Here is a 25,417-nt window from a genome sequence, read left to right as displayed (position 1 = left end):
TAAAGAGTGCGGTGCACAGGAAGGCGGATAAAATCTGCAGCCGGATCGTTCTGGCCGGAATGTTTACATTTATATTGCTCAGCAGTACTGAGCAGTCTACGTTGCTCTTCAGGATGTCGAATATAAAGAAGGGAAATCATTAGCTAAGAAAAGGCTATGAACAAGATCGCGAGAAAATTACATTCCAATTTTTAGGATCTTGAAGGTCTGAGATCTCGACAAAGTGTTTTAATGCATGGAGCATGAAACATTCGTCGAAATTAGTGATCTACAAGATTTAGATTCTCCGAGATCAAGTTTTTATTTGTATTCATTTATTTTAAAAATATTATCAAGTTCATGTTTTTGATATGTGATTCTAAGTTTCAGAATCATTAAGGTAGATAGTTAGTTTTATTAGATTTACATTACCATAATCAATAATTCTAGACTTGAGCAAAAGTACGAGACACTGAAGAAATCCGCACATTGTAGATGAAATAATCGTATATGTCATCAATACGCGTATGTTATCGTGGAACACACTATCCACATCCGGACATGATCCAGATGCCCCGGGAAAGCTAACAGAACCAAACCTAAACTGAAATCTGCCATTTAGATCATTAAAAGTTATACTGAATGTCGTTGACCAAATGAGACACCAGCGGACATGTTCCGGATGCCTGTTGGGAAGTGGCCAGAACTTCACTTGAACCTAAGTCTGTCATACAACACATTCATTCGCATAACCATAAGTTGATTTTTTGCTGTCATATTAAGTATGTATGGTTGTGGCCGAGGTCGTGAACGTTGAACAAAAACGTACCTTAAACCAAAATCTTTAATAATTTTTAAGATCTTGGACTTCGACAAAAATATATGTTTTTTTTTTGTTAATTACTTTATCAAGCTCAACCGAATGAACTTTACAGAGCCAAATTTTCTTATTCGTTATACAATACAATACATACAATAAATCTTATAACAAAAAAAGCATCTCTTAACGAAAAAAAACATCTCTGAGTGAACGCTCACGAATCATAAAATCAGTGACGATCTGAAAGCAAAAATGACAGAGAGTAAGGTGGGACAAAAGTTCGTTTTGAAATTCTTGAAGCCCTTACAAAATAAAACTCAATGTTTTGGTACTTGTTTGGAAGTTCTAGAATAAGAATTTTTCCCAAAAAAATCTCAAAAATTGCTCATGTTGCCAATGAATTATAGGAAAACATCATTTGGGGATGATAAATTACTCACTTTGGGGGCGTACAACAAGAAAAATTCAATAGCGAGCGGGTAATATTAATGCAGCGCGTGATTGGGGTTTTCTTAAAGGTTTTTTTAGGAGTATCAGGCTTTAGATATGTCATCAGTAGGATGGAATTTCCTATAGTGGGGCCTAAATTCAAGTCGTATGTCATGTAATCATTCACAAATGTCTAAAACGCATGTATTTACTCTAAACGATCATAAATGAAGTAAAATGTGACAAATGTCTCGAAAAAAGATGCAACCATATTGTAATTATTGAGAAAAACCACTATTTTCGAGTAAATTTCGTTGTTCACCAAGTTCTAACAATATCTGGGCACAAACATGTTATTTCTTTATGTTTTCACAAAATTATGGAGTATTTATTGCTGAATCGAACTTACGAACAGCTGCGAATGAACTGAAAACTTTTCATAGCATTCTTTTCCGTCGATCTTGTTTTCCGTGCTGAGCACCAATGCCAAGCACGACGTCAGGAAGGCAGCTCCCACCCCTGGACCCTACCTATCGACCCATCAATTCATAAACCGGGACCAACGGCTTTATTTCCCTTCCGAAGGAAGACATGATCAGAGATGTTATGCCTCAGTACATCCCGGCGGCGCCAATTGGGATTGAACCCAGGCCTGCTGGTGTGAGAGGTAATCACGCTTACCACTACACCACCGGCTCCGCTATTATGTCACCGGGATCATGTGTATGGAATTAGTTTGATTCCAAATGCTTGGAGTTTTGAGATATTTTAATTTTTCAACTGCCTCACCATAATATACTATACAACCTCTTCTTGTAACTTACCAGTACCAATCATTGTTATAACGTCTAGTGTTTTCATTATTCCGAAAAACATTTTTTTATAGCAAGCGTGCGTGCGATAATTGACGAATTCGGAACGATGTTCGGATTATCGAATAGAATGCTGCTGGAGATGTTCAGAGATTTTCTGGCAATATTCAGAGATGCTGCGAGATTTTGAGGTTTTCAAATTTTAGCTTTTGAAAGTCTTAAAAAACGTAAAATTTCAAAGTCAATTAATTCCGGATTTCTTAAAAAAAAATATCCTTACCTAAAACGTCATAAATTTCTAAAATTATCTTCCGAAGATTCAGAAAATTATCTTCGAAAAGTCTTGAAATTAGTTTAGAATACAGGGGTAATTCGAAAAATAAAGTAACGATTTTTTAGAGATTATTACAACCCCTTGTAAGGCACTGAAAGATTTTAAGATAACCTTCATAAAATTTTAGTTATTTTAAAAAATGTAGAAAACCATTCAGAGCAGTTCCATTCCAAATGACAAATCGATTTGATGTGACCTTCTCTGATTTGCGTGAAACTTTGCATAATTGTTTATTATGGTCCACCATTCGGCCAATTTGAATCTCGCGAAAACATCAACAAGGCTTATTCGAAATTTTTCAACAAATCATAACTCGAAAACGTCACTTCAACAAACTTGAAATAATTCAAGCAATATTGGATAAAAAAAAAGTTACTAAAACTACTTTTTTTGTTTAATTCTCATTAAAAAGCTTATGAAAAATACTATCTTCTGTGGGATTTTCAATTTGGACACTTAAAAATGATCAAAAGTCGTAAAACAACAACTGTTTGAAAATTTTTAAACTTTTTTGTTTAAACAATTGTTTTGGGAAATTTCATATAAAAACCGTTTATTAGCCAACAAGTTCAAAAAATTTACTAAAAGTTGATGAAGAGCTTTTTGAGTGGGTTGATTTATTTTCTTTAATTTCCTTATAATTGCTTATCTTTTGACATGTACGCCTATTTCGTCTACTACTTGCAAACTGCATCAGTGCCAACTACTTAACACCATTGAAGAATCCATCTTTTATCTACGGGTTATATACTAATCAATAGTTACTAAAAATCAGCAGGAATCCAACTGCCATGTCACATTTACCTAACCAATTTAGTTGGTACCTAACTAAGAGGAAGAGGAGACACCTGGCTTATTTTTGTCTGTGACGTGTTCTTCTTCTCTCGCAGAAACGACCGTACAAAAACTATTTCATCATTGGTATTTCAGTCGACTGTCAAAATACAAGAAAATAGATTCCCTGTTGTAAAAATTCTCGCGTTGGTTCGCATTTGACAGAAAATTGGTTCATAAAAGGCCTCCTCTTGTCTCTTCATCCTCTTAAGTACCTTAAATTTTGTCTCCAACAGGTAGATGCATGCGACGATGTGTGGTTTTATGTAGCATGCGAAAGAGTATCAAGTATCCATTTCCTTTTCCTTCAATTTTTAAGTTATTTAAAACAATATAAGTTAAAAAGTTACAGCTGTTTATGTGTGTGCCGTTTTTTATCGAATACACGCTTTATTTTGAAACATAAGAATTTAATAAAAAGCATTTTACAATATATTCCAAACCACTAGTTACGGTTTGCTATAACTTCATTAAATTCAGAGGAGGCACTTCTGAGTCTGAATTTGTATATTTTTTGTCGATATCCACTTATCATCTTTAAATCCCTGGGTACCGGATTTACCGGTATTATCGGTACTGAACCTCTCAGTACCGAAATACCGATACTCGCAAAAAGGGTCAGGTATTTTCAACCCTATGAACAACTGTTAAAACTTCAGCTTAATGACTCATTCGTCCTTCGTCCTAGTAAGCCATCATTTGTCCTAATGATGTTCGGTAATAAACTTTCACCATTTCTGGAACGTAAAACCACAACACGTAAATTACAACTAGTGCATGCTTCAGTATAACCTTCAAACTAGGCATCCCTATACTTTCGTTCTCTTAAGCCGAAGAACCAGAGTCTGAAGACAACTCGTATACCCACGCGGTCTCAACAACAGCTTCATCGAACTATAGGACAGGGTAAAGGGTGGAGGGTATTGCTCACTTGCTGGCTTCAGTACCCGCCTCGACCAAAAGAGCTTGCAATCTTGGAAAACGAGCGTGACGTAATTCCTACTCTTGTTGTTGACTTGTCACTGTTTTCTCAGTTTTGCATACATAGGTACGAACACACCTTCTCGTTCAGTTCCGTCCGACAGAGTGTGTTTAGCCATTTCAATTATCCGTTCCATTAGGGTAGTGGTAGGGGTGAGATTCTCTCATCTTCGTCACCACCACTTGTCGCATTGAGGCTTGGACCTGGACTTGGACGGTGATGCCTGTCATCGATCCGTCCGTCCGTCCGTTCGTTCGTGTGTCATTGAAGGAGATTGAATTGAACGAGGGAGAGAGAACAAAAATCAAAGTCTGTGAGTAAGGCTTCCTTCCTCCTTCTTCTCGTTAGTTGGGAGTGCTAACCGCGTCTAACGTCTCTCACCAGCAGCTGGTCTCTCACTACGGTGCTCGTTAGTCGCTAGTTTGACACTAGATCGAATGGTGTCTTACTTGACCGCCGCGGTGCCTTAGACGTCCCCTTACGCATGGTCAGTTCCAAAGTGGAATAATTAGGCTGTGATGTGTTCAAAGTGAGATAACCCAAAGCCCCCGGCGGTTTGTCAAAGCTTGACAACGCGGAACCGGTCGATAAGTTCCAACTGCAGAAATTAGTTGTTAGTGAACAAAGTTGGAAGTGATTGATTGCAAAGTCGCGAACCGTGTCCAAATGAGGAGTTGTAAATTTGCTAGCATTTTGTTTTTATTCCGTACCTTAGTGGTGTAGCACAGTTCATTTGCGGTTCGATGTGTACTGTTATGGTGGAAGATTTACGACTGGAAGCTAGTTGTTATGATGATCGTGCGCAATGATCAGGTGGTTAGAAATTAACACCTTCGAATGAGTTGAATTCTGCGCAGCCGTCCGTCGATCATCGTCAGTGGAATGCAAATTTCTTTGTGTGAAAAGTCAACTATCAAGTAGTGATGCATATAGATCGGTAGTTGAAGTGTCCGAAGTGATGATAATGAATGTCGATTTTTAATGAAAGAATAACGGAAAGAGTGAGATCCTCCGCGATGGGTGTAAATATGAATGAATCGGATGAATTGGAGCGGATCCCCAGCACCACGCTGGCGATGCTGCGGGGAATTCTAGTCAAGTCGCTTTCGCGAGAGAACCTAAGTCTGACTGATCAACAAAAGTTGCTGGCCGGAACTCGGAAGGATCGGCACGTGTCGTTCGAAGATGGTAAGGACTTATTTAGTTGCTTCTGGATACTAGAAGACCCTTTACATAACCGAGTTTTCAGAGATCTAACCACAGAAAGCCCACTCAAAACCATGTTGATTTATGATCATGATGGACCCCTCGCCGGTGTGGGTATCTCGCTGTGATGAGGTACGCGCGCGCGAGCGATCACGACACGATCACGACAGCGTGGCTCGTTAAATTGACAGTAATGTTTATTACAGCTGATTATGACCATTTGGAACTGCGCAACTGCCGCTGGAATGGGATAGACCTCTGATCGTCGCCGTGGTCGGTAGGCAATGAGCACCCAGTTGGCGCCATTCGATGGATGCTATATATCTCAATGATATGGATCCTCTCATAGTTAGTGTGCCAGTGCATTGTACTGGAAAACCTGGGGACACTCCCACGCGTAAACGATACAAAGCGTTGAAGTTGTAAATCATAACGATCGCGATGGCAGGTGCCACAGGGGAGGGTAGTAAATTCGTCTTTCTATGTTGCCATACGCTGGGTGAATTGACCGGTTTAGGAATAGGAGATCCCATTAAATGCCTTTTATGCGGGGTTGATTATGGCCTGAAGAGAAATTTATTTATATATGGTCATTTGAATCAAGATTTTGTAAGTCCGCAGGATTAATGGCTATTATAGGTTTATTTTGACTTTCGTGTAGCAGCAAATACTGTCCAGCCAGATTTGTCAAAAAATATCAAGGATAAATTTGTATGGGATACTAGCGAAAATTACAGTGATACTCAGAACTAAATTTCTCAGAAGTTCAGTGAGAACTTCTGGCCTTATTTTGGGAAGATTCTCAATGATAATCTTTTAGACCATTGAAAATAAATCCATGAAAGGTTCTAAGTACGTTGCAAGGAATTTCAAGGGACTGTTTCCAAAACGTAAAATTCCTGACAGAGCGAGCAGAAATCGAAAGCTCTGCACCATTCAATTTATTTCCCTAACCACACGTTTAACGGACAAGGTGACGATCAAACAAAAATATTCGTTCGCTTACGGAGAGGCACCTAATACGCATGCTTTCGCTCATTCTTCAAGAGACCCTGAGAGAGTCGCAGTTGTATAGTTCGATACCGACCGGATTGATCAAAATTTAGGTTCGCACATTTTCATTTAATTACGGTCAGTAGAATCGTTGGTCTACTTTGGGCAAAAAATAGCCAGCAGTAAACTACTTAGTCACACAGTTGGTGCACAGGACCAACGTGAATGACTTCAGATCCCGGTCGACTTGCTTGATTTCTTTGACGAGGCTCCGTCACCATGAGCTTTGAGCCCCTGCTGCGATGTCCTACTGGGTTCCAATCCAGTGCTTGCTTACAGATATCGTTTCGCCCCTTCGTAGTGAGTGGCGATTTCTGTTGATATCGACGTTGGGGCTCGGCTTTCGAGAGTCAGACACGAATTAAATATCGTAGGCATCTGTTAATGAAGACCTGTAGTTTTTGTTTCGATGAACAGAATTTCACGTAGCAATTGGAAATCCACATTTTTGTGCGGTAACTAATTTGATTTGACTTCCAGATATTTCGTAAGCTCGCGAAGCAGCCCTAGCCTTCTTGATTCGTGCATCTATAAAGATCTTTTTGAGACCCGCCGCAGAGGAGCATTCGGCTAGATCGTCGGGCATATCAGAGCACCGTTGGATTAGTAAAGCAACGACATCAGCCAAATCGAAGTCGTTGAGATGCTCCGTTGTGATTGGCTGCCAATCTAAATCTACCAGAAAATTCTCTTAGAACTCTACTCGAAAATCTATTTGGAATACCTTTGAAGCTCTCCTAAGCATTTCCTTTGAATCCTTCTTAAAATTCCTCTGTTACTTTTATGATAGCAAGATTCCTTTAAATTCTTCTCAAAACATTCTTTGACTTCAAAACTCTCACCAGAAATCCTTCGGAATTCTCCTCTGAAGTTCCATTAGATTTTCTGTTGAGTTTTCTTTAAATTTTCCTTAATAATTTCCTTTAAATTACCCTCCAATTTGTTTTTAGAATTATCCTCAGGATACGATTCATTTTGATGTTTTCTTTTTCAGTTTTCCTTAAAAACCGCCCTCAGAACATCCTTTTAATTCCGCTTATAATTATTTTTGAATTCTCAGCTGAATTCTCTTGGAATTTTATTTAAAATTCTTCTTAGAACTCTACTCGAAAATCTATTTGGAATACCTTTGAAGCTCTCCTAAGCATTTCCTTTGAATCCTTCTTAAAATTCCTCTGTAACTTTTATGATAGTAAGATTCCTTTAAATTCTTCTCAAAATATTCTTTGACTTCAAAACTCTCACCAGAAATCCTTCGAAATTCTCCTCTGAAGTTCCATTAGATTTTCTGTTGAGTTTTCTTTAAATTTTCCTTAATAATTTCCTTTAAATTACCCTCCAATTTGTTTTTAGAATTATCCTCAGGATACGATTCATTTTGATGTTTTCTTTTTCAGTTTTCCTTAAAAATCGCCCTCAGAACATCCTTTTAATTCCGCTTATAATTATTTTTGAATTCTCTTGGAATTCTATTTAAAATTCTTCTGCTATTCTCCTCATAATCACATTGGAATTCAATTCTCCATATGCCTAGGAATTCATCTCATAATTTCTTAGGACTTTATTTTAAAATTATCTTGTAATCTTGGAATGTTGGTCATAGCTCCCCTAGAATGTTTCCCATAACCCTTCTCACCATTTTAAATTCTATGGGATTTCTCGGAAGAGCTCTATACAAAATCTAAAAAGTTGACAGTGAACCGGGAAAACCGAGAATTTTATTGGAACTTAAACGTATAATTCTTATTAATAAATATGCAAAGTCCGTTGTCTCGAATATTTTTCTTGGAACTTTGAATCAGGCACCATAATCTTGAATAGTTTTCTTATAGTTCTTATAGTAGAATAGTTTTTTTTTCTTCTCAACTGATGTCTTGAAGTTTTTAACATTTTTTTTAATCCCGGATCTTAAAATTCTGTGTACATAGGGGAAATGGATGTAATGGCGGTCTAAATGTCCCTAATTTTGGCCCATACATAAATTCCAATCGACTAAATTTTCAATAGCGACCAAAAATATCCATCAGTACCGTCCCAATGACGCGTTCTTATAGTTAAAATTGATAAATAGCAGAGTTTTAGCGATGGGCCCAACCTTAGATCCATAGGCTAACATTGAAGTCATTTCCCTAGATAAATTATTTCTTTTGAAACTTATCTCAGGTGATGTTTGCACATTTCTCAATAGTTTCCTTAGGACCATTTCAACATATATTCAGAATTAATTTTGGTTTCAGTATTCCCCTTAGTAATCTTATTATTCTGTCCGGTAAGCCCTAGAAATTTTCCCGATAAAAATCTATTTTTGTGCAGATCGCTTTTGGAATTTCCGCCATAAATCTCTTGAAATGTACTTAAAATGTACTCCTTGAAATGCTTCTCAAAATGCTTTTGAAGAGAATGTCTTGAAATTGTCTTGAAACTATCCTTAGAATTCGTTCAGAAATTTCTTCAGAATCTCTTGGAACACTACTCAGAGATTATTTGAAAATATCTAGGGAAATATGCTGAAAATCTCCAGCAAATCTCCAAAAACTTTTTGATATTTCTTAAATATTCTTATACATTATTTTAGGATTTCTCTTGAAACTATCTACAAACTTTCCTAAAATTCTACAATGATTTCTCTTGGAATTATAATCCATATTTCGTTGCAGCTCTCATCAGAATTTCGCTTTGATTAATCGATCCATCGACATTTAAAAGATTTTAAGCCATAGGTTATTGTTAGATCTTCTCAAAATTACCGGAAATTTCTGTTCAAATTCCATTGAAATTCTCCCCAGAATTCGCTCTTAATCATATCTAGAATAATGCTGGGTCATGTAGTAGAAGGCCATTAGACCAGCAAATTATAGAAGGACAAATAAGGCTCTTCCATATTGTACTCAAAGCGCCGTTATTACGTCTCGTGTCAGGAAGAAGATGATAAAACTACTTTTGAAAGTCAAATAGATTGGTGTGCATTAGTGGCGCAGTCAGGATTTATTAAAGTACCAAGTACCAGTAACATTATTGGAATAAATTTCCCCAATTTCATCAAATTCTATGGAAACTAGTTCGATTTAGATAGGAAACAGTTAAAAAACATGCTAAATATACATTATTTGTGGAAAAATTCTAAATATAACATAACTGGGAAATCAACTCTGTGAAGAACTATCAATAAATTAAAAGAAATTTGAATGGATTCTGATGAAAAATGTGTGAAGGGGTTGGAAGAGCAGTCAGAAAACAACTTCTGGAGAAAGTTTGCAGCCTATCGACATCCAAAACGGAACAAACTTCCGTGGCAAGTCGGAAAAAACTTTCAGAAAATGTTAAGAGAATGTTCCAGAAAAAGTCGACAGAAATTTCCGGGGCATGTAAATAGGACCTATGGGGAACTTTTTCAAGAAAAATCGTAAGAAATGGTCATCAGAAGAAACTTCCAGATCAAGCCTAGAAAAACCGGACCCAAATTTCTGGAGAAGTTGCAGGATTCTTCCGGTGGAAGTCGTAAAAAACATCCTAATAAAACTGGAACAAACATACGCGGAAAGATGGAAAAAATGGGGAAATCATTCCAAGAATACTAGAATAAATTTCCAGGAGTGTCCTTAAGATTCTTTTAGGGGAATATAGAAAATAAACTCTCAGGACAAGTTGGAAGAATCTTCTGGAGACAGTTAAAAAACTGCCGAGAGATGTCTGAAGAATCTTTCAAAGTAAATCAGTTAAAACTTGCGGAGGTACTTAGAAGAAACTCCTGAAGAAAGTCAGAAGAAATCGGGGAAATTTGGAAAACAAAAAATCTGGAGTAATCAGATGACACTTTCTGGCGCAGTTGGATTTAACTGGAACAAGTTGAGAAGTCGGACGAAACTTTTGAAAAATTCAGAGCAAATCAAAATACTAAAATAAAATTCTTAAATTTATTTGATATTTTAGTAAATTTCGTTGTACAGAAATTCATTTTCTTTCGGCTTAAATTAACGAATTGAATTGAATTTGAATTCCAATATTTTCACGATTTAAAAGAAAACACCTTTCATGGCATTTTGAAACTTCTGCACATAATTTTCATCGGGGGATATTGAACAATAAAACATATCATCGATATTTTTCATACAATAGGATTGAACAAAAAGTGGTCCATAGCAAAAATCGCTAAAATCGATTTCCATTCTGTGCATACGAAGAAATGTAAAAGTTGAGCCACATGTAAAAAAAGGCAATTTTATATTTACCTCAAGGCTCAGGGGGTGTGTGAGAAAATAATGATCAGCTATTAACACTCCGAACACGATGCCTGCAGTAAAATGTGTAACGGCAAATTGGCAATGTTTGAAAAATCATTGCTCAGCAATTTATCGATAAATTTTGTATTTAATGACACCGAATAAATTTTTAAAGTATGTAGTTTCGAATGGCGCCAATAGATTTGAAATTCGTTAATAAATGGAGTTTGTAGTGTAAAACATCACGTGTAAACAGTAAAACTCGAAAAAACTGCTCGTGTATGAATGAAGGAAACATTGCTTGCCAAACTTGTGTCATTCAAATTTCAAAGGCGTATGATTTTTTTTCTATTAAAAAAAAAAAACAAAAAATCGGCCTAGTGACCTTCGGCCTAATGGCCAGACACCCCTAGAATCTCATCAAAACTCATTTAGAATTGTCATCATAATTTTCTAGTCAATGCTTCGGAGTGTCAGAATCCTAAAATGTAGCCCAAGTACAAGAGTCATGATTTTTTTTAAATCTGAGATCTTCAAAATACGCCAAAGGGGAATTTACGTATTTTCGCCTAAGCAACGCTTTTTTTTTCCTTGATTTGTTTTCCGTCGATCTTGTTTTCCGTGCTGAACACCAATGCTACCGACGCCAGGAAGGCAGCTCCCACACCTGGACCCTACATATCGACCCATCAACTCATGAACCGGGGACCAACGGCTTTACTTCCCCGTGATCAGAAATGTTATGCCTCAGAACATCCCGGTGGCGCCGACTGGGATTGAACCCAGGCCTGCTGGGGTGAGAGGTAATCACGCTTACCACTACACCACCGGCGCCGCTGAAGCAACGCTTCTATTAGTATTTTCTCAGCATGATGCACACATATGACGTGTTTGTTTGTTTACATTTATCTGCTGCTTGCTTCTCTATCCATTCCAATCGACATGATTGTTCAAAACTGTTTGAAAGCGTTTTTACAGTGGCGTTTTCATAACCTCAAACTACCTGTGCATCAACTCTCAAAACATAAACAATTATCAAAATATTGCTTGCAATGGATAGATATCGAGTAAACTAGAAGATTAAGTGTATTTTTCAACCGATTCGAGTATGAATATGGCATTAAATCTGGTTTTGAAAGTTGGTGCACAGGTAAAAAGTGAGGTTACGAGACGCCACTTCTGCAAACTTCTCAGGTGAGTGTGACTATTGTTGTCGGCAGCCTGTTTTCCTTTGGCAACCATTCCATTTGAACTGCGTGTTAACCAGCTTTTCTATTGTCGACAACTCGAAATAAGTCGCATTTTGTAGTGCGTATATTTCATTTAACGAAAAATCTGGCATAACAGGATTGTTCAGTTTAAAAACTGTTATCACATTGAAGCTGAAAGACTAGGGAATCGTGTTAATACATTCCGCGTAGTGTTTTGATGGGAAAATACAGAGAAATTAATTTCTAAATTTTGGATGCCGAAGCCGACATTTACCCTATTTGAAATCAGAAATCTCGCAAAGATCAAGAATGTGAAAACCTGGCTTAGCCGCAAATTATTTAAAAAAAATTCACGAGCTTTGAACAAAATTGTTGATTTTTCCGATTCTACTTACCCCAGTGTACCTTAATTGACATACGCTTATTGTATGCAGTGAATCGCCAATTTTTTCACACGGTGCAGTCTTGCTAAATATTTAACGTTGTTGTCCGCGTAAATTGCAGATATTCTGAATCGCGCTTCCTAGGTGTGATCCATTTATTACAATTTCAAGCGCTGATTCTAGAAATTCACTACCAGCAGCCGTCAATTTCCGAATTTACAGAAAACCACACTTTAAATCAGAACCTTAAATGTCATTCCAAACCTGCTCAAACTGCTGCGTTTGTGGTCATCGCCGAAACCAAGGTGATGAATTCACCTTTATTGACACATCAGCCCAATCTGGCAGAAGCGTGGGATCTCTAAAGCCCCGTCACTAATTTGTTTCCCATCATGAGAGTGTATATTCGTTTGGATGCCCGCCCCACACCAGTTGTCAATAGATCGTGATTACGACGATGACAGTTGAATCATCTCTTTCAATATCTCTCTCTCCCGCTCTTCACCGGTCAGTCACTCAAACTGTCTCGCAAAGGCAAGTGGCATCCATCAACCGCAGATCTCTTCCACCTACAACAAACAGCTATGACTTTATCCCGATAGGGTGTCATTGAAGCTCGGTTGAATATTAACCGCTGAAATGTTGGACATACTAAATTTAAGGGATTAAAAATAACCCAAATGCAATCCCAAAATAGGATTTAGCTAGGGGGACGGGGAAGAGAGAGGTACGTGCTTGTTTTGTCTAGATCTGAAAATCAGTTTGTTTCCATTCATACTGATGAGTTCTTTTCTGTTTGCCTTCTCTTTTCAGCTGGAAACAGGGATGCAACCGTACAAAAACAGAGCAGACCATCTTCAGCCAATAAAGGTTGGTATTGCCTTTTGGAGTAGAATCTTCCGATCTGATCTATTCAAAGTTTAGCAACCTTACTATGCTGGGAAATTGGGGTTTTTTTTCGTTTTCAAGTCTTATAATTTTCTTCATTTTATTCCCGTACACAACGTGACCTTCTAGACACTCGTCCTCATTCTGTACATCATACACTGCACTGGTTCGCCTGCGTAGGTGAAGATTACGATAGCAATGGTTACAATAACGAAGGTACGGGGCTTGGATTCTTGTTCTTTGCGAGTGATTTGCCCCTTTAACGAAGATGTGATTGTGACTCCCTTTAAAATTGTAAACCATCCGTTGCAAAATCGCATGATTGTTTTCAACCTTCATTAGACGCTAATGATTTTTACCTTCCTAAATTAACTGAATGATCAATGTAGAAACTTAACTTTCCCAAACTAATTAAGTATTCAACTAAATATTAATTGATTGACTAACCAGCAATATTATTATAATTGTTAAAATTACCAAGCATTTTTTTAAACCCTTACATATCAATTGAATGTCCGTTTAGAGAATGTTCCAGTTTTTCAAGAAAAATCGTAAGAAATGGTCATCAGAAGAAACTTCCAGGTCAAGCCTAGAAAAACCGGAACCAAATTTCTGGAGAAGTTGCAGGATTCTTCCGGTGGAAGTCGTAAAAAACATCCTAATAAAAGTGGAACAAACATACGCGGAAATATGGAAAAAATTGGGGTAATCATTCCAAGAATACTAGAATAAATTTCCAGGAGTGTCCTTAAGATTATTTTAGGGGAATATAGAAAATAAACTCTCAGGACAAGTTGGAAGAAAACAAAACTGCCGAGGGATGTCTGAAGAATCTTTCAAAGTAAATCAGTTAAAACTTCCGGAGGTACTTAGAAGAAACTCCTGAAGAAAGTTAGAAGAAATCGGGGAGCTTTGGAAAACAAAAAATCTGGAGTGATCAGATGACACTTTCTGGAGTAGTTGGATTTAACTGGAACAAGTTGACTTCCAGAGAAGTCGGACGAAACTTTTGAAAAATTCAGAGCAAATCAAAGTACTAAAATAAAATTCTTAAATTTATTTGATATTTTAGTAAATCTCCTTGTGCAGAAGTTCATAATTGATTTTCCTTCGGCTTAAATTAACGAATTGAATTGAATTTGAATTCCAAAATTTTCACGATTTAAAAGAAAACACCTTTCCTTGCAGTTTGAAACTTCTGCACATAATTTTCATTCACATATCATCGATATTTTTCATGCAATAGGATTGAACAAAAAGTGGTCCATAGCAAAAATCGCTAAAATCGATTCCCATTCTGTGCATACGAAGAAATGTAAAAGTTGAGCCACATTTAAAAAAAGGCAATTCTATATTTACCTCAAGGCTCAGGGGGTGTGTGAGAAAATAATGATCAGTTATTAACACTCCGAACACGATGCCTGCAGTAAAATGTGTAACGGCAAATTGGCAATGTTTGAAAAATCATTGCTCAGCAATTTATCGATAAATTTTGTATTTAATGATACCGAATAAATCTTTAAAGTATGTAGTTTCGAATGGCGCCAATAGATTTGAAATTCTACATATCAATTGAATGTCCGTTTAATTTTCAAAGTTAAACACCATAAAGTTTCGGAATTTACAAATATAATGCGGAATGTTTTATAAAGTACTAGAACAACTCATTTTAAGCAACTAAGTTTATCTCTAATGGTTCTCGTTCTATACTGGTTTTAAAAAGATAACTTAGGGTGACCCCTAAAAAGTCAGTTTTTGCATTAACTTTTTAAACATTGATTTCTCGCAAATGATTTTTTCTATAAACTTTTGTTGGCGCAAGTTTTTTTTTCTGAAATTTTCTAATCTACTATCTCTTTTTGTTAAAAGGTTATAAATGGTTTTTGTTCAAAAATTATTATTTTTTCAAATGCTGATTTACTACCCTATTTACAAAATATAATTAAAGATAGGCCAGCACAATGTTTGACAAAGTTATAGAACTATTTATTTGAAGCAACTTTGCAAAAGAAAGAAATTTTTATGTCTAATGGTGGACGTTTTATATTGCTTTTTTTATAATTAACTCACGTTGACTCGTGACAAATGGGTCTTGTTAAATTATTTTTTACGTTAATTTCGTGCAAATGACTTATTTCAGACACTTTTAAAACTTAGAAACTTATAACTGGAGCCTTCAATTTGCTACCTCTTTTAGTTTGAAAGTTATTATCAATTTTCGTGAAAAATACGCCCTGTAAATTGTGACAAATTTATTCAAAATAGTGTTCATTTCCATTAAAAAATGTCAAATATTGTGAAAATTTCCGTTAGATCTTGCACAAATTTTTCGTTAATAATTGTGACCTTAGTAACAGAAATATATGTTTAAATGTTGTGATTTATTCCGATAGAAGGTATGGTTAATTTCTTTAAATATCGTGGTCAATTTCATTCGAAGTTGTGGCCAATTTATTTTGCAAATGCAATCTTGAAAAGACCAATTTGCCATCTGAGTTTGATATCCTTTTAAATTAATCTCATTGACAGTTGTGGCCTTTTTCGATAAAGCACATGATCAATTTATTTGAAAATTGTTACAGGTGCTTAAAAAGCTGTGACCATTTTCGTTGAAATTTGTGAAAAGTTACAATCAAGTGATTAGAAGCAGTGAAAATTTTCTCTTGATTTCTTCTCTTAAAAATTGTGATCACTCCATTTGGTTGATGACCTAGTTCGTTGGAAAACGTGGTGTCAAAGTTGTGACCGATATTGTTTTAAGTTGGGTCATATGCCCGAACAAATGCTATCCATTTTGTTAGAAATTTCGTATGATTTTCATTCGATGCTCTTTAGTTTCATTCGAAACTGTTAGCGATTTCGAATTGATTTGTATCCATTTCGCTTGCAAATGATTTCATGCGGTTGCATTAGAAGTGGTGAATGATCAAGTTCAAGATTGAGGGATCAATTTAGTTAAAAGTTTGTTATAATTTGAAGTTGTGAAATTTTTGTTTGAAGTTGTTTCCAACTTCTTTTAAAATTACGTTAGAAAATAAAACGTTTTTGTTTAAAATTGTGATCCGTTGAATCGATTGAGGGTTGTTGTGACTTTTTAAATGTTATTGGTGCTATGGTGGTGCTGCTTTTATTGCTCAAATGTCACCAAAATACACTTAATAAATTACTAGAATATTTACGCTTCGAATTTTCTCCTGACAAATATTCGTGTCATCAGTGATTATCCAATTCAAATTTTCGGAACATTTAAATGTTAGAACAGTTTTTACTCAAATGTATTCTCATGATTTCCCACAATATGTAGCACTAGCATGACTCTCTGTATTGACATTCAATGTGTTTATTCAATTTATTTCCATATAGCAAATATTTGAATCAGCTAACAAGGATCTTTTTGGAAAATATCCAAATTATCTTCAGAAACTCAATCAATAAATTTCCTAGCCATATCCCGTGAAATATTTTTTCTTAAAGTTTCAATCGTTTCTTAAATAGGGGAAATGACTCTAATGTTGACCCTTGGATCTAGTGATTGGACCCATTGATTAAAATCTTGCTGCTCTTTAATTTTTATTAGAACAATACATCAACTGGACAATACTAAGTGATATTTTTGGTTGCTAGTGAAAAATTGTCAAAAACTGCTTCCCTTCGAAATTTATGTATAAGCCCAATATATACACTTATAAGCTTTATAATAACAAAATATCAGTCCTATAAAGCCAACAGATGAATTATTGGGCTTGATAGTTATGTTGGGAGCATTTGTTGACAAACAACTGACAACCCGAAGCGAATGGAATTAGGAGAATACTGGAAAATATTACTCAGTTAGCTAAGATTTGCAAATTAATTATGTCATTCAGCGGTCAAGCTTCAATATATTTATTAGACTTCAAATCAATGATTATGAACATTATGCCGTAAAGTGCCATAATTTTGCGCACCAAGTCCTAAACCAGGGTGGCCACTCAACCAGGAAAACCTGGAGAACCGAGAATTAACCGGGAATCGAAAACATCCGGGAAAAATCGGAAATAACCGGGAATTTATTTGATCTTTAAAATATAATTGTTTTTGCTTATATTAATCGAGTTCTTTTAATAAAAAGACCGATCTACTGAATATTTCTTCAAACTTGAAATTCTTAACTATCCCTCCCTTTCTTTAAGTCCGATGTCCGGTAGTTTTAATAACTTCGTAACTTTTAGAACCTTAAGAACATGAACCTTATGTCACATAATCAAGAATACTTCTCCATTCCTTACATCGGAATTCTCCTCGGAATTCCGTAAAATTTTACCTCAGAATCTTCTTGAAATCCTTATCATAATTATCTAGAAACTATTGCCTAACTTCTGCTCCTGCTCCAAATTATCTTAGAATTCCTATAAGAATTCCAAGGGATTGTTTTCTCAGAATTCTCTTGAAACCCTTCTTAAACTCCCTACAGAGAATCTCTTAGAATTTCCTTGGAACTATTCTGAGAAATCGGTTGTCTTAGAACTCTTCTAGAAATTCTCTTGGAACATTCTTGTGAATCTTCCTGGAATGCTATTCAGAATTCATTGGAAATTTACTTAAAAATCACTTTTAATTGCTCTAGATTTCTCTGGAATTCTCTGAAAACGGTAAAAGATGTTTCTTCAGCAAACTAGCTTGAAATCATCTCAGCTGCAACTTTGCTCAAGAACATACGTTCTTAATTTCAAAAATAAAATAAAAAATAGGTTATATCAATAGTTTGAGAACTAGCCTAATTAAAAAATAAAATAAAATTTACTCTTGAACAAAAATCATTTATGGTGGTCCTGAAAAGAACCCTTTTGTCGACATGGTTGGTTAATGCTTCGTTGTGTACTGGAGAATATTACCATACGAGGTGATTGAATAAACACCGTTCGGTGAGACTGGATAGAATTCGATTTTGAAACCTGTGTTAGGGAAAGCGCTTTTTGCAGGCAATCGGTAATAATTTTGATCACCATTGAAACAGTTGAACATTTTTGTAATTTTCAATAGTGACCTATTGAAAATTAATAAAGTGTTCATTTTAGCAGATTCTTAGAAAAATACCCAATTGATTGGTTTGATTAGAATTAAAATCCATCCGCTATTGACAGAGTTATATGTGGTCAAAACCTGACCACTTTTCGTAATGCGATCGATTTTGGTTTTTTGAAATTGCACCCCCAATATGTTGCCGAAAGACGTAATCCTACGTAAAGTTTGCTAATTTAATCTAACCCCAACACAGCCAGTTCTTCCTAGAAAATTATGGGCATACCCCCATCATCTTTCTTTTCTATTTGATATATGGTTCATATCGAAGATGCGTCACACATACTAAAGCGGCCAGGCCTACTGTGCAGTAGTTAAGGGGCAATATGATTCATATGATTCAGACAACATCCACGCGAAGATTTAAACATAAAACGTCAGAATCCGATGAATGGATGTACCGTGCTCGTACCGTACATTCCGTTTTTAGTAATTTATGATTGATTGTTCGTTGGGAGCATCCAGTCTAGAAAGGTTATGAGATGCTCGGTCGAGACATGAGCACTAACCTTTTATGGCTTAGCGCCATTACTCGCTTTCTGAAAAGGAAAAACAGAAAGGAAAGGATTGAATATATTCTGTGAAAAATATTTGTAATTTGAGATAAACAATATAAAAATACAGATCGGTCTCACCAATCATCCTTCACTCCTTGGCTACCGCAATTCTCCAGAACAAAACCTAGATGTTCAATAAAATTGAAAGCGTCAGGGAAGTTCCGAGAACATCAAGACAGATCAGATAATCAAAGTGCAGTTCAAATAATTTTTAGGAAATTGTAGAAACCTTAAACAAGATTCGAGAAACTCAGGGAATTTCCCGGAAACTTCAGTAAAGCTCCGAGAGAATTTCTGAAATGCAACGAAAATTATATGAATATTCGGAACATGTGAGAGTATTTTAAGGGTGTTATATCATGGATGTTTCAAGAACTTCAAGAAACGAGGTTCCATTAATCCATTCAAATCCAAACAAAATGCGAGAACTTTTAGCAAGCACTGATATTTTCAAGAATTTCCGGAGAACTTCTAAGAAATTTACGTATTTTTTGATAGTTTCATGATGTTCAGCAAAGTTCCGAGTACTTGGAGGACGATCAGATAACTTCAGAACAATCCCATTAACTTAAGGAAATTTGCAGCGACTTGCAAGGAGTTCCGTGGAATTACGGGACATTCCAAGAATTCTATGATTAATCCTTAAACTTCAGAGTGTTAGGGAATTATGAATGTATATATATCCGGAACATTAAACAAATTTAGAGAACTTCAATCAGGTAAGCATAGAAAACTTCAGGGATGACCAGATAAGTTCAAGGAAAATTGGTGATTTATGGCAAAGTTCCGTGACCGTTTATAAAGTTTATAAAACTTAAGCAATCTAATTAATTTCAGTAAAATTACGGGTTCTTATAAAAAAATACTGAAAAATTCAGAGCAGTCTAGAGAGCTATAAGGAAATTTAAAAAAATTGACAGTTATAATAATATCAGGAAAGTCTAAGACTATTGAAGAAGTTATGAATTAGTGTCGAAAATTTAATCAACTTTAGAAAAATCTTGGAATTTTAGTGGAAATCATAGAACTATAATAATTACATCGTTTTCATGACATGAAAATTTCGAGAACTTAAATAAGTTCCAAGAAATTTCAGAAAAAAACTGGGATAGTGAGAACATAGTGAGAGTTTGTCTGTTTTTTTTTTCGTGTTGCTATAAGACAGCGTGGGAGTGACCAGTCTTCTTGATATGCTGTCTTCTGTCTTATCCAAAGACTGAATAGTTCTACTAATTTAGAGTAGCACATTGAAATTTGTAATATCCAGCAAAGCTGTTCTAAGATTTCTAATTTTTTTGTTAAAAAGCATAAAACTAATACCCTTAGAATACAAGTTATTGACGTCCCACTGTAATAACCTTTGAAAACCGCAACAACAGCATAAATGATGTTTTTTTTATTCTCTGTGCGCACCGTTAATTTGTAAAACAATAGGAAATTAATCACATTCCCCTTCTTCCTCTTCTTTACCCCGCAGACCTGCAGAAAGAACGTGAGGAGCGAATAAAGCAGATGAAAGAGCGCCAGAATGAGGAACGACAGCGAAAACTAGAGGAACTGAAGGCACAAGCACTGGCAGCGCAGAAATTCCGTGAACAAAAGGAAGAGGAACGACGCCGCCGGATGGAGGACCTCCGACGGAGAGAGAACGACCGACGCTCACAGGTTGAGGAGCGACGGCGTGCGATACAGGAGGCGGACAACGAACGGCGACAGTACATCCTGCAGAAGAACCAGGCACGGGACATGCGGATGGACGCAAAGCGACGCAACGAACGCAGCTCGATACAGTTCGCGTTCGGTTCGTCGACGCCGCGAATGATCGACACCACCGACAGCGGAATGTGCAGCTCGTTCTGGTCCAACCGGAGGTACGTCCTAGGCCAAGTTCTTACGAATCGATCCTAATGATCAACCATTCTTCCTTTTTCATTTGAAGAGCAACATCCATCACGAATGTGGCGTACACGGGGGCACCACTGACGCGTCGAAGTTCCGAACGGGAACTGACCGACGGCAGCTCCAAGAAACGTGCTACCTCCGCTAGCGGTCTAGACCGATCGACCGACGGTAGGTTATTTTTGTTTGTGCTTGTGCGTGTGGTATTTCACGTACACCCACACACCCAATCAGAGTTGTTCATGAATATCGTCGTCGTTTGTTGTTGTTATTGAGTCGTCTTCCTTTCTACACAAGGCGCGCGGCATACCGTGGTAAAAGTAGAATCAGTGGTTTCCTGAGCTTCCAAAACAAAACAAAAAAGGCGCAATGTCGCAAATGTCTTCCGTGATGATGTCCTTTGGTTTTCCTTCTAGCCCTATAGTTTTCCTTTAGTTTAGTTCGCTTATGTTTATGTTTAACTTTAGTTATCGTTGGTTTTATCGTTAGTACACAGCTCGTCACACCCCGTATGTATCGTAAGAGTTTCGTTTTTAGAACGATACGATAGCTAACGTTTGATTGTTTGATCTAGTAAAGTTTGTTCCAGTGTAAGCCAACGATTATATGTGATAGAATATTAAGGTTCGAAAAGTCGTTGGTAATCGACAAAAAACACAAACACGTTTGTTTCAAGCTTTGCTTAAAACTAGTGCTGCTGATTCCCGAGTTTGTGTCAATTTTGGCTCATCAAATACACAAATTCTGACTGACCAATCAATCAATTTTAGCTATGTGAGCCATGTGTTCGTCGTCGGAGAGAGTGAGCGAAAACAATGGGTGGAGGATCGCTTCTGCGTGAGCGAACGATTGTTTTTTGTTTGCTCTTTTGTACGTTTACTGTGGGATGAAAGTGTATGAATAGGGAAACGAAATGAATGGTGCGGCGCTTTCGAATTCTACTTGCTCTGTTGAAAATATGACGCTTTGGCTTTGTGACGCCATGAATTATAGTTTCTAGGATTACTTTTTAGGGTCCCGAGTTCCTAGTAAAGTGAACAGCTGAAAACCTGTTCCTACCAGTAAAGAACTGACATATATTTGGCAATTGGCATCTACTTTCATATTATGTGTTTCTATTCGGTTTTTATAATGAAAAATGTGAAAACATCAAGTCAGTTTGTCCCATCAAGCAAAGTAATCGCATATCCTAAAACTGTATCGTCCAGAGGTCAAGTTTCAGTTCTGCTTTTTGAGTTGCCTTACTTTTCGCTGATAAAGGGTGATACGGTCAAAATTTGGTCAAGGGAAAACACGTGTAAATCGGTGAAATCGTTTATTTAAAAAATCAAATTAAATTTCTTTTTCAAGTTCAATTAGTATAAAATTCAGGAAAAATATTCAGTTAGGCTTCCGCTTTTCCAAATCCGAATTGCCGGGCCTTACGCTTGACTCCTGCCATCAGATTTTGTACAGCCACCTTGTCCACCTTCTTCGCCGCAGAAAGCCAGTTTGCCTTGAACTGCTGCTCGCCCTTAGCAGTTTTTTTGGTCTTCTTTAGGTTCCGCTTGACAATAGCCCAGTATTTCTCAATTGGGCGGAGCTCTGGCGTGTTGGGAGGGTTCTTGTCCTTGGGAACAGTGCTGAGATTTGTCATTGTCATTGACAGACTTTTGCACGATATTGACAAAATTGTTTTTCACATAGTCAATGATAGACTTGATCCTCAAAAAAATCTTTGTCAAAATCTCATTCATTTTTTCGTCAATGACAAAGATTCACCTGGTAACAGAAAGTGTAATTTCTTGCATTCTGAGACACATTATTGTTATCCAAGCGGTTCAGGACGTAGATCCTTATTCACTTTTTTTTGGCTCGTTTTTTGGCTCGATGCACGGTTGTAGACGATACACCCAGCTTATTTGCGGCATCTCGGAGAGAGAGGTTAGGGTTTCGCTTGAAACTACCGGCAACTCTCTTTGTCGTCTCAGCGGCTTCCGGTTTTCGATTTCCCCCCGATCAAGACTTCCTGGCTGTCGACAAACGTTCCCCAAACACTTTAATTACATTTGTAACGGTTGATTTGGCAACTTTTAGCGATTTTGCCAACTTTGCGTGCGAGTAGCTCGGATTTTTGCGATGCGCGAGCAAAATTTTGATACGCTGCTCTTCTTGCTTGGACGGCATTTTGACAACTGAAGAGTGAATTCCAAAATCAAAATAGGAGCAACATTCTACACACACACACCTTCAAAATGAGGGGTGTTCAGGTTTTTTAAATGCAAAATTGAAAGAAATACGTCAAGTTGATATTGACCAAATTTTGACCGTATCACCCTTTATTACATAACATCCAACTTGAAAAAAAAATAATAATAAATGTACTATGATTTTTCAAATAGTTTAAAGGTAATTGCATTTCGTAACTTTGACTGCCATTATCTCAATGTCTACTTTATCCATATATCAGTCCCATGCGATTATAGGCAGTATAGGAGACAATGTAGCGCAAATATTCTGGGATAACTTGAAGTTCAATCTATTTTCTATCGTTTTTTTTTTAATTTTACTTATTGAAAATTGGTGAACACTTTTCCTCAGAACTGGAGCAAAATAATTTCTATATCACAGTTCCATGTTAAGAGGCAGTCGAAATGTTTCCTAACAGAAATTTTTATCAAAAACATCAAAGGACTGCTTCAGAATAGCTTCAATATAATCGCAGGAAAACCCTGGACCAAGAGAATTCAGCATTTGAATAGCAATGCGAGATTTTAGACCAAGATATTTTTGCAAGACCCTGACCTAAGAAAATTCTAAAATGTTCTGTTTGCGACACCTCATACTTAGAATATCTTTACATATGCCGGGTTTGGACAAACACATATCCCAGACTTGCAATTACATATTTTAGCATTCTGGTACTCTGAATATTTTTCAAGATATTGGACACTTGTTCCTAACCAAGGTTGCAAATATTCATGTCATATATAAACATAGTTTTCGGAATTATTAAATCATTAGATGTTATGGTGATATTTTTCAATTGTAAGATACAAGAAGTCGTTCCATAGTATGTGTTTGACACCCAAAACCTGTCAATTTTGCTTCGTAAGAGTCGCAATCAGCGATTTTATAAATTTTCTCTCACTCACTCAGCGATCATAAAATCACTGATTGCAACCTTAATGTCTATTGATTTAATTATTCCGAGAAAAATATTTTTATGCGAAATGAGTATTTGCAACCTTATTTCTAACATTAATTCATGTTTAAGATCTAGAAATCAGAGGAATATTCGATATGTCGGATGTTTAAGCGAATTCAATATTCCGGATTTGGAAACATTTTTCCTGCTTGTTTTTTTCAGAAAAAAAATCATGATTCTGTTATTTTAGAAAGAGAATAATACATATTTCTGATGCCGGATTTTGAAAAAGTCTTGGTTGAAAAATGATCGCAGAGATTTATTGTAATATAAGGGACTCAGTCGCGTTAGAGAGACCGGTTTTGTATACTGAGCAGCAGATCGTGGATGCAATTTCAGGCTCCTTCACATTGAGTGTTAGGATCAACTTTAATCGAAAAAAATCAGCTTTAATCGAAACAATCAATGCGACGAAGAGACTGCTAGTATTAATTTGGTGTTGCAGTCATGTAGCTTCGCATTATTCTAGCAACTCTGTCGGTGTCTACAAACAAATTTTCTTTCGTTTGTCTCTCTTTCACCCGTGTTCCTTTCGAGCTTCGGTGAAGTGAACAAGAGCCCTTGACTTCGATTAGCTAGTCTCTCATGGATGTTTTCAATCGGAGTTTCACGTCTTATATGACAGGAATGACAATATATAGTTAATGCATTTTGCACGTGTAAATATTTGAAGATTACACGTACTATGTTTAATTTATCTTCCCTCCACATAATTATCTTAAAAAAGTAACGAAAATGGTGCATACATAAATTGAATGAGCAGGTCACTGAGTGTCGGTGAAAGGAATTGAAAGCCAATTTGAGGCTGCTTTTCAACTCGAAAACCGACCCTGCTTTCATTGAAAGGAAGTGAGCAAAGCAAGGCGAGGAAATGTACAGCCAGGCTGTCGTTCTAAGCGTGATATTTTCCATGTTCGTTTCGCGCTGTTGGGAGGAAACGCTGTACTAATATCAACATGAAGCTTTAATGCGATAATTTATTAGCTAGAGAAAGTTTTGAAGCGGATAGATTGATAGTTCCGTTAGAATACGGCAGTGTGAAATTTGAACAGAAGTTGAAGTTGAGCGAAGGGCCAATAATGCGATAATACTAATCAAGTGTGCACTTTTCTTAGCTCACTTGATGGATAAGGGGAATTTGAGGTATTTCCTTCCCTGAACTAGACAATGGAGTGCGTATTTGATAAGTAATGTCGCTCGATTTCAGCTATCAACTATTCGCTTCAAAACTTTCTCTAGCTACTAAATTATCGCACTAGAGCTTCATGTTGATATTAGTATAGCATTGGGAGTCTGTAATCGCAAACTTCACGTATGAAGTAACAAACAAACACTTTGATTGAATGTAGTTTTCACAGTTTTGTTGGGCAATAGGCCAAACAGAGTCACTACCATAGGTCTCAAATGAGCACCGCTCAATTTCTCAGATATGTTTACAGTAGTTAGGTACATGTGAGCTCAATATTAGGGGCGGCAATTGAATTTTTATGTTCAATTTATTTGGTTTTTACAGATTGAGGGGAAATTTGGCAAAATGGGCCCCTTCCTGATATCTGCCAAAG

General features: G+C 36.6%; 1 protein-coding gene across 21 annotated transcripts in view; it reads left to right on the top strand.

Annotated features, from left to right (window-relative positions):
* The window catches only part of ens (ensconsin), a 358,571-nt gene that overhangs the window by 298,780 nt on the left and 34,374 nt on the right, over nucleotides 1–25,417 (top strand). For 12 of the 21 annotated variants that reach the window (XR_010518758.1, XM_065236812.1, XM_065236810.1 and 9 more), the window contains 4 exons: nucleotides 13,077–13,133; nucleotides 13,281–13,367; nucleotides 20,247–20,640; nucleotides 20,709–20,839. Coding sequence is in view for 20 of the 21 variants with exons in the window: in XM_065236812.1 (XP_065092884.1) it covers nucleotides 13,077–13,133; nucleotides 13,281–13,367; nucleotides 20,247–20,640; nucleotides 20,709–20,839 (669 nt within the window). In the remaining variant the exon portion in view is untranslated. Of the gene's footprint in view, nucleotides 1–4,556; nucleotides 5,379–13,076; nucleotides 13,134–13,280; nucleotides 13,368–20,246; nucleotides 20,641–20,708; nucleotides 20,840–25,417 lie in introns of those variants that run through there. The other 9 variants (XM_065236816.1, XM_065236815.1, XM_065236801.1 and 6 more) reach the window with 6 other exon arrangements.

Source organism: Ochlerotatus camptorhynchus, unplaced genomic scaffold, assembly GCF_037179485.1.
Source record: "Ochlerotatus camptorhynchus isolate MF236.1 unplaced genomic scaffold, CSIRO-AGI_Acam_v1.1 ptg000576l, whole genome shotgun sequence".
NCBI lineage: Eukaryota > Metazoa > Arthropoda > Insecta > Diptera > Culicidae > Ochlerotatus > Ochlerotatus camptorhynchus.
Note: the sequence above shows the minus strand (reverse complement) of the source record. Positions and strands in the feature narration are given on the sequence as shown.